This window comes from Symsagittifera roscoffensis, unplaced genomic scaffold, assembly GCF_963678635.1.
Source record: "Symsagittifera roscoffensis unplaced genomic scaffold, txSymRosc1.1 SCAFFOLD_269, whole genome shotgun sequence".
Lineage (NCBI taxonomy): Eukaryota > Metazoa > Xenacoelomorpha > Acoela > Convolutidae > Symsagittifera > Symsagittifera roscoffensis.
This window is the reverse complement of record NW_026971661.1, coordinates 65,375-75,941: the sequence shown is the minus strand read 5'-3', so window position 1 is coordinate 75,941 and position 10,567 is coordinate 65,375. Positions and strand designations below refer to the sequence as shown.

The 10,567-nt window shown below is 36.7% G+C and overlaps 1 protein-coding gene across 1 annotated transcript; it reads left to right on the top strand.

Annotated features, from left to right (window-relative positions):
- Positions 1-7,727: 7,727 nt before the first annotated feature.
- LOC134856637 (resistance to inhibitors of cholinesterase protein 3-like) lies at positions 7,728-9,496 on the top strand. Its single transcript, XM_063872917.1, has 2 exons — positions 7,728-7,986; positions 9,225-9,496. Exons 1-2 carry the CDS (start codon positions 7,728-7,730, stop codon positions 9,494-9,496), a joined length of 531 nt encoding a protein of 176 aa, XP_063728987.1.
- Positions 9,497-10,567: the final 1,071 nt, after the last annotated feature.

Genomic DNA, 10,567 nt, shown 5'->3' with positions numbered 1-10,567 from the left:
GCTGTGGCTAGAGGCTGAAGCTACAGTGTCACCGCAGATGCTTCACATCTACTGGCACCAGATGGGAGACAGTTACCTGTGAAGCAGTGCAATTAACTTTTCTTCCGAGAGTGCAAGTTCAAGTTGAACCCGATGCTCTAGTGATGAAAACAAGGAGGGATACCAGTGATGCAATGTTGTGGCACCGACGACTAGAGCACCTCAACCAGCAGGAACTTTCATCGCTTGTCAATGTGGGCGAGCCAGATTCCCTCGAAGTGAGTGCAGCTTGAAAGATGCATTAAGTAGCAGTGCCAATGAAAGCTGACAGCAGAGTATCGGCAGTGGGGCAACGGGTCTTCAGTGACTTTCAGGAGCATTTGAAGTACCTATAGTGCACGCTATGCCTTAAGCTTCATCGATGACTTCAGACGGCTGGCTGTGCTCAAGCATCTGGTAATGAAGAGTGACGCTCTACTGAAGTTCCAGGAGTTTTTGGCTGAGCATGGGGCACCGAAGTGCGTGCGAAATGACAATGGAATTTAGTTTTCGTCAAACGCAAATAAGTGATTGTGTAGTTCACTGTGAGTTCACTGTGACCAATAATCCCCAACAGAATGGTATAGCAGAGCGCTACAACATAGTGATCACCGAGATGGCTCGAAGTCTGCTGGCTGAAGCAAAGCTACCGAAGATGTTCTGGGTGCGAGCAATGTCGACAGCTGTGATAGTTCGCAACTTGTAACCCTCATCCAGCAATGAGAAGCGCCTTTCACCGACAGAGATGCATGATGGGAACTATCAAAGGTGAGCAATTTGCATGTGTTCGGTAGCCTGGCGTACTATCTGGATCGAGACAACAGACGGAAACTAGATCGAAAGGGCAAGAAAAGCAAGTTCATCGTCTACGACGAGGAGAGCAAAGCCTACTTGCTGATTGATTTAGAGACAAGACGAGTGATGCAAGCAAGAAGTGTTCCATTCAATAAAAACATCATTTTAGATGATTTCAAGGTTGACAGTGAGCCATTAAAAACCGCGGAGCTATCAATCGAGGGATGCATTGAATTGATATTGAGCAACCAAGCGCTACGAAAACCAACGAGGCACCGCGCCAACTGATGATGATACTGGAGATTCAATGGGGGGGCTACTGAGGAGAATCAGGTCGAGGATGGAGCAGTAGGTTCACATTCTACTGATCATCAAGTGCAGAGATCCGTTAGGACAAGGAACCCACCCTTTCTATACGGACTGGTCTATACCCATGCTTCACTGAGTGGAATCCAAGAGCCAAAAGGCTATCCAGAAGCAGTGTATGGATCCGAAAAGGAGCAGTTGCTGGCAGCTATGGCTTTTGATGTGAAGTCTCCGGATGCCTTGGGAACATGGACACTTGTTGATAGACCCCGATCTCGAAAAATGATAGACCTCGATGGGTTCTTGCTGTAAAGAGAGATGCAATGTGACCAACGGATCGGCGTAAAGCCCAATTTGTAGTGAAAACTTTACGCAGCTGTAAGAATTTGACTTCAATGAGACGTTTGCTCCTACCTGTACACCCGAAGCAAAGAGGGTACTGCTGGCTCTGGGGACACAAGATAATCTTTACATCATCAGATGGATGTTAAGTCAGCATTCCTCATTTCTCTATGGGCTGCAGGAGGTAGAAAGAGACTGGTATCAGACGCTGAGCACTTTTCTACTTGATGAAGGATTCAGTAGAAGCAGCAATGACTTATGTTCTGTTGTTCAAGAGTTTATTCAACAAATGATGCAATGATTTATGCGCTGGTTTGGGTAGCTGACATCATCTTTGGGTGCAGATGTCAAGACGAAATTGACAAGTTGAGAAGCCGTTTCTTCGAACAATGCAAGCTGGATGACAGAAGTTCATTTTCTTGATTCCTGGGAAAACAGGCCAAGCAGTCATCTGGGACGGTAACAGTGAATCAATCAGGTTACATCGACGACTGCTTGGAGCGTTTTAACCTAGCTGAATGCAACCCAGTGGGCACATCAGCGCACATCTGTCGAAGAAGGACTGTCCTGAAGATTGGTCAGCAGTGGCAGTGTTCATGAAGGCTGAGGACTACAGAGGTATTGTGGGCACATTATTGTATATAGCTAAGAAAACAAGGCCTGATATCCTAGCTACTGCGACGAAACTCTCCTTTCCTGGAGAATCTGGGAAGGGTGCACTGGGTGACTGCAAAGACAGTTCTTCGCTACCTGAAAGGGAGCGAAGATCTGAAACTGTGCTACACTAAGGACGCTGGTGGTGTAAAACTCGAGATCCGTAGAGGCTGATTGAGCAAATTAAGAATTGAAAAATTAAGAAATAAAAACACCCTGGCAACAGGTTGCTAGATTGACCGAAATCGCCCAGAAATATGAAGGAAACGCTCTTCAGTAGGTGCGAGAAGTATGTCACTGCACTCCTAGAAACATCTGATTCAGAAGAAGAAGAAGAAGAAGAAGAAAAGGACATTGACATAGGGCCACCAACACACATAACCGAAGAGGACTACAGAGGGCTCCTCGAAAAAAATGCATACAAACGAGGTCAAAGACGCCCTAGACAACCGGGACAACAACAAAGTGCTCGACGAACCAGCCCCTAAACTCAGCAAGGACAAATTACGGCTACCGAGAAGTACCAGATCTCCAGTTGCGGAGCGGTTACTCCTCATTCCTACAAATATATCTGTACAGACTATCTGTACAGAAATAACTTCAGAAGCGTGCCCACAGTGCACCTCAGAAACCCACACAACGGGTCACCTATTCAGATGCAGCGCAAACCCGAACACACTCACCCCCCACGCACTCTGGGAAAACCCAATCGAGGCTGCAGCTTTCTTACAACTCGATTAAAATAGTCAAAACTGATTAAACTCAGACAAGGTCAATTAGTGATTACAAACTAATTGATTAGTCAGTAATTAATTGACTGGTACTTTTATGATGCTTAGTTTGTCATGTCTTTTATTTTCACTTTCTCAATTCATTCTTCAACAATCACTATCACATCTCAACCCTCCGTTCAAAACTCAGATCCTATCTCAGTCTCAAACCCCATGCTCCTTATCCTAATTGTTCTAACTCGGAATCTTAACAAGGTTGCGGAAGCTTTTAAAAATACGATAAAAAACTCTCGAAGGCTATTTTTTTTCAGTTAGTTTTTTTATCATTTAAAACAAAAAGATATTTAGTATTGTACCTGGTTAAGTTGTCGATGGTAAGAGAAAGACAAATATATGTTCGGAGTAGGGAATAAAAGACTACAAATTGTATACAAAAAACCATAATTATGATTATTTTAAATTCTAAAATGTCTCTTGGTAAAAACATGTAGAAAGTTGGGATACTTGGTAAAATCGATATAAATTGAAAAAAAATTGTTTTAAAAAGTTTTATGATTCAGCTTAAGGTGAGCATTCGAAAAATGGTTTTGCTTTCGGAAGTTTGATATAGTTCGAGTGAGGTCGAATTGTTTAATGATTTTTGACAAGCGGATGGGGTTTGAAGTGGTTATAGTGAAGGGAAGTCTGGAGTTTTGGAAAAAGGTGGCTAACTCTTTTTTTATAGACTGAATGATTGGCGCTTTTTGTGAGGTAGGTTGTCTTAAGCTGGGCATTCTTATGATTTTTTTTTTGGCTTGCTTAAAAATTCTCGTCTGGCATTTTTTGGTGTCTATTTGTAATCATTAGATTTGATTTTTGTATTGTTCAATCGAAGGGGGTTGAAACTTTCAAATGTTTTTTATTTGTGTTGTCAAATATAAAGGTAAAGCTTATTTTTGACCTGAAGGTCTCTGATTAAGAGTTATAGTTCTAGTTCACATTGGAGTTTTTTTGGCTGATGATAGCAATGGTATTGAATAAAGAGTGAGATGATTCCAAGTGAAATAATTTGTTGATTTTTGAATGATTGTTTTTGAGAAACAGAAATAATGAAAGTTGATCATAAAAATTTGAAAAATGGCTTTTAAATTTTTTTTAAACATGCGATGAAAATCAATTGTTTGGAAAAGTTTCGGGAGTTAAGAGAGAGAATTAGGTAATTAGACGGTTGTCGGAACTCTACTTTCTTTAATATCTCAGATTGGTGGACGAAATTTTTATAATCCTTTCTTGGTTGATTTCGGAGTCGAGATAACTGACGTTGTTAGATTTTTCTGCTTGCTGTTTCGGGTATCACATTATTATCTTGTTATTTACAATTTCTTTTTTGTTTTTTTTGTGGGTTTTCTAGAGTGTTGTTCTGTTATGCTTTTTGTTTTTTTATTTGGTGATTGTGGTAGTTCGTTTGAAATATCTGTTATTTTACAATCATCGTTTTCTAGCGATTTTTCAACAATGTGTAATCCTGTTAAACAGTATAATTCTGTTAGCTCGCGAATAGCGTATTCTTTTGGGTAATATGGTAAAAGATTTTTCTGGGTTGTGTTTTTTCTTTTTTGTTTTGGTCAATTAATTTGTGTGTAACGTTTGCAATTTTTTCATTATTTGATATGGTCTTTTTCTAATGGGTTATAATTTTTTTGACAAGAAATGGGGTATCAAGAGGTTATGGTAAAGGGAAGTCTGAAGTTTTGGATAAAAGGTTGCTATTTCTTGTTCTTATAGACTGGATGACTGGTTCTTTTTGTGAGGTATGTTGTCTTCAAGCTGGGAAGTTTTATGACTTTTTTTGGTTAGTTTAATAACTCTCGTCTGTCATTTTTTGGTGTCTATTTGTAATCATTAGATTTGATTTTTGTATTGTTCAATCGAAGGGGGTTGAAACTTTCAAATGTTTTTTATTTGTGTTGTCAAATATAAAGGTAAAGCTTATTTTTGACCTGAAGGTCTCTGATTTAGAGTTATAGTTCTAGTTCACATTGGAGTTTTTTTGGCTGATGATAGCAATGGTATTGAATAAAGAGTGAGATGATTCCAAGTGAAATAATTTGTTGATTTTTGAATGATTGTTTTTGAGAAACAGAAATAATGAAAGTTGATCATAAAAATTTGAAAAATGGCTTTTAAATTTTTTTTAAACATGCGATGAAAATCAATTGTTCGGAAAAGTTTCGGGAGTTAAGAGAGAGAATTAGGTAATTAGACGGTTGTCGGAACTCTACTTTCTTTAATATCTCAGATTGGTGGACGAAATTTTTATAATCCTTTCTTGGTTGATTTCGGAGTCGAGATAACTGACGTTGTTAGATTTTTCTGCTTGCTGTTTTGGGTATCACATTATTATCTTGTTATTTACAATTTCTTTTTTGTTTTTTTGTGGGTTTTCTAGAGTGTTGTTCTGTTATGCTTTTTGTTTTTTTATTTGGTGATTGTGGTAGTTCGTTTGAAGTATTTGGTATTTTACAATCATCGTTTTCTAGCGATTTTTCAACAATGTGTAATCCTGTTAAACAGTATAATTCTGTTAGCTCGCGAATAGCGTATTCTTTTGGGTAATATGGTAAAAGATTTTTCTGGGTTGTGTTTTTTCTTTTTTGTTTTGGTCAATTAATTTGTGTGTAACGTTTGCAATTTTTTCATTATTTGATATGGTCCTTTTCTAATGGGTTATAATTTTTTTGACAAGAAATGGGGTATCAAGAGGTTATGGTAAAGGGAAGTCTGAAGTTTTGGATAAAAGGTTGCTATTTCTTGTTCTTATAGACTGGATGACTGGTTCTTTTTGTGAGGTATGTTGTCTTCAAGCTGGGAAGTTTTATGACTTTTTTTGGTTAGTTTAATAACTCTCGTCTGGCATTTTTTGGTGTCTATTTGTAATCATTAGATTTGATTTTTGTATTGTTCAATCGAAGGGAGTTGAAACTTTCAAATGTTTTTTATTTGTGTTGTCAAATATAAAGGTAAAGCTTATTTTTGACCTGAAGGTCTCTGATTTAGAGTTATAGTTCTAGTTCACATTAGAGTTATGTCGGCTGATGATAGCAATGGTATTGAATGAAGAGTGAGATGATTCTAAGTGATATAATTGGTTGATTTTCGAATGATTGTTCCTGAGAAATAGAAATAATAAAAGTTGAACATAAAGTTTTGAAAAATGGCTTTTAAAATGTTTTTTTAAACTGCGATGAAAATCAATTGTTCGGAAAAGTTTCGGGAGTTAAGGGAGACAATTAGTTAATTAGACGGTTGTCGAAACTCTACTTTCTTTAATATCTTAGATTGGGGGATGACTTTTTTATAGTCCTTTTTTGGTTGATTTCGGAGTCAAGATAATTGACGTTGTTAGGTTTTTCTGCTCTTTTGGGTATCATAATTTTATCTTGTAATTTACTATTTATTTTTTGTTTTCTAATGGGTTTTCTAGAGTGTTTTTCCGTTTTGCTTTTAGTTTTTTTATTTGGTGATTGTGGTAGGTTCGTTTGCAATATCTGGTATTTTAGAATCATTGTTTTCTAGCGATGTTTCAACAATGTGTAATCCTGTAAAACAGTATAATTCTGTTAGCTCGCGAATAGTGTATTCTTTCGGGTAATATGGTAAAAGATTATTTCTGGGTTGTGTTTTTTTTTGTTTTGAACAATTAATTTGTTTGTAACGTTAGCAGTTTTTTCATTATTTGATATGGTCCTTTTCTAATGGGTTGTAATTTTTTTGACAAGCAATGGGGTATGGAGAGGTTATGGTAAAGGGAAGTCTGAGGTTTTGGGTAAAAGGTTGCTATTTCTTGTTCTTATAGACTGGATGGTTTGCGCTTTTTGTGTGGTAGGTTGTCTTCAAGCTGGGCAGTTTTATGACTTTTTTTTAAATTTTGGCTAGTTTATTAATTCCCTTCTGGCGTTTTTTAGCGTGTAATTGTAATCATTAGAGTTGACTTTTGCGTTGATCAATATCGAAGGCGATTGAAACTTCCAAATGTTTTTTTCTTTATGTTGTCAAATATAAAGGTATTACTTATTTTTGACCTTAAGGTCTCTGATTTAGAGTTATAATTCTAGTTTACATTAGAGTTATGTCGGCTGATGTTAGCAGTGGTATTGAATGAAGAATGAGATGATTCCAAGTGATATATTTGGTTGATTTTTGAATGATTGTTGCTGAGAAATAGAAATAATGAAAGCTGATCATAAAGTTTTGAAAAATGGCTTTTAATGATTTTTTAAACATGCGATGAAAATCAATTGTTCGGAAAAGTTTCGGGAGTTAAAGGAGAGAATTAGGTAATTAGACGGTTGTCGGAACTCTACTTTCTTTAATATCTTAGATTGGGGGACGAAATTTTTATAATCCTTTCTTGGTTGATTTCGGCGTCGAGATAATTGACGTTGTTAGATTTTTCTGCGTGCTGTTTCGGGTATCACAATTTTATCTTGTTATTTACGATTTTTTTTGTTTTTAATGGGTTTTCTAGAGTGTTGTTCTGTTATGCTTTTTGTTATTTTACTTGGTGATTGTGGTAGTTCGTTTGAAATATCTGGTATCTTAGGATCATTGTTTTCTGGCGATGTTTCAACAATGTGTAATCCTGTTAATGAGCATAATTTTGTTAGCTCGCGAATAGCGAATTCTTTTGGGTAATATGGTAAAAGATTATTTTTGGGTTGTGTTTTTTTAGTTTTGTTCAAATAATGTGTTTGTACCGTTTGCAGTTTTTTTATGATTTGATTTGGTCCTTTTCTAATGGGTTGTATTTTTTTTGTGAAATTCTTTTTTTTGAATCGAAAAATTAAGAAATAAAAACACCCTGGCACCAGGTTGCTAGATTGACCGGAACCGCCCAGACATATGAAGGAAACTCTTTTCAGTAGGCGTGAGAGGTACGTCACTGCACTCCTAGAAACATCTGATTCAGAAGAAGAAGAAGAAGAAGAAGAAGAAGAAGAAGAGGACAATGACATAGGGCCACAAACACACATAACCGAAGAGGAATACAGAAGGCTCCTCGAAAAAAGTGCATACAAACGAGGTCAAAGACGCCCTAGACAATCGGGACAACAACAACCAGCCCCTAAACTCAGCAAGGACGAATTACAACTACCGAGAAGTACCAGATCTCCAGTTGCGAAGCGGTTACTCCTCATTCCTACAAATATATCGGTACAGACTACACGAAACAACCTCAGAAGCTTGCCCACAGTGCACCTCACAAACCATACAACGGGTCACCTATTCAGATGCAGCGCAAACCCGAACACACTCACCCCCCACGCACTCTGGGAAAACCCAATCGAGGCTGCAGCTTCCTTACAACTCGATTAAAATAGTCAAAACTGATTAAACTCAGACAAGGTCAACTAGTGATTACAAACTAATTGATTAGTCAGTAATTAATTGACTAGTACTTTTGTGATGCTTAGTTTGTCATGTCTTTTAATTTCACTTTCTCAATTAATTATTCAACAATCACTACCTCTTCTCAACCCTCCGTTCAAAACTCAGATCCTATCTCTGTCTCAAACCCCAGCTCCTTTTCCTAATTGCTCTAACTCAGAAACTTAACAAGGATGCGGAAGCTTTTAAAAAAACGATAAAAAATTATCGAAAGATCTTTTTCTTTCAAATAGTTTTTTTTATCATTTAAAACAAAAAGATATTCATTATTGTACCTGTGTAAGTTGTCGATGGTAAGAGAAAGAGAAATATAGGTTCAGAGTAGGGAACGAAAGGCTAGAAATTGTATACAAAAAACTATAATTATGATTATTTTAAATTCCAAATTGTCTCTTAGTAAAAACATGTAGAAAATTGGGATACTTAGTAAAATCGATATGAATTGAAAAGAAATGTTTTAAAAAGTTGTATAACTCAGCTTTAGGTGAGCATTCGAAAAATGATTTTGCTTTCGGAGTTTTTTTTTAGTTCGAGTGAGGTCGAATTGTTTATTGATTTTTGACAAGCGGATGGGATGTGAAGAGGTTATGGTGAAGGGAAGTCTGGAGTTTTGGGTAAAAGGTTGCTAACTCTTTTTTTATATACTGGATGATTGGCGCTTTTTGTGAGGTAGGTTGTCTTTAAGCTGGGCAGTTTTGTGAATTTTTTTGGTTAGTTTAATAACTCTCGTCTGGCGTTTTTTGATGTCTAATTGTAATCATTAGATTTCGTTTTTGTATTGTTTAATCGAAGGGGGTTGAAACTTACAAATGATTTTATTTGTGTTGTCAAATATAAAGGTATTGCTTGTTTTTGACCTTAAGGTCTCTGATTTAGAGTTATGGTTCTTGTTCACATTGGCGTTATGTCGGCTGATGATAGCAGTGGTATTGAAATAAGAGTGATATTCAGAAGAAAAAGAAGAAGAAGAAGAAGAAAAGGACATTGACATATTGCCACCAACACACATAACCGAAGAGGACTACAGAGGGCTCCTCGAACAAAATGCATACAAACGAGGTCAAAGACGCCCTAGACAACCGGGACAACAACAAAGCGCTCGACGAACCAGCCCCCAAACTCAGCAAGGACAAATTACGACTACCGAGAAGTACCAGATCTCCAGTTGCGGAGCGGTTACTCCTCATTCCTACAATTATATCTGTACAGACTATACGAAATAACTTCAGAAGCGTGCCCACAGTGCACCTCAGAAACCCACAAAACGGGTCACCTATTCAGATGCAGCGCAAACCCAAACACACTCACCCCCCACGCACTCTGGGAAAACCCAATCGAGACTGCAGCTTTCTTGCAACTCGATTAAAATAGTCAAAACTGATTAAACTCAGGCAAGGTCAATTAGTGATAACAAACTAATTGATTAGTCAGTAATTAATTGACTGGTACTTTTATGATGCTTAGTTTGTCATGTCTTTTATTTTCACTTTCTCAATCAATTCTTCAACAATCACTACCTCTTCTCAACCCTCCGTTCAAAACTCAGATCCTATCTCAGTCTCAAACCCCAGCTCCTTATCCTAATCGCTCTAACTCGGAAACTTAACAAGGATGCGGAAGCTTTTAAAAAAACGATAAAAAATTATCGAAAGATCTTTTTTTTTCAAATAGTTTTTTTATCATTTAAAACAAAAAGATATTTATTATTGTACCTGTGTAAGTTGTTGATGGTAAGAGAAAGAGAAATATAGGTTCGGAGTAGGGAAAGAAAGACTACAAATTGTATACAAAAAACTATAATTATGATTATTTCGAATTCTAAATTGTATCTTAGTAAAAACATGTAGAAAAATTGGGATACTTGGTAAAATCGATATAAATTGAAAAGAAATGTTTTAAAAAGTTGTATAACTCAGCTTAAGGTGAGCATTCGAAAATTGATTTTGCTTTCAAAAGTTTCTTTAGTTCGAGTGAGGTCGAATTGTTTATTGATTTTTGACAAGCGGATGGGATATGAAGAGGTTATGGTGAAGGGAAGTCTGGAGTTTTGGGTAAAAGGTTGCTAACTCTTTTTTTATAGACTGGATGATTGGCGCTTTTTGTGAGGTAGGTTGTCTTTAAGCAGGCAGTTTTATGAATTTTTTTGGCTAGTTTAATAACTCTCGTCTGGCGTTTTTTGATGTCTAATTGTAATCATTACATTTGATTTTTGTATTGTTTAATCGAAGGGGGTTGAAACTTCCAAATGATTTTTATTTGTGTTTTCAAATATAAAGGTATTGCTTATTTTTGAC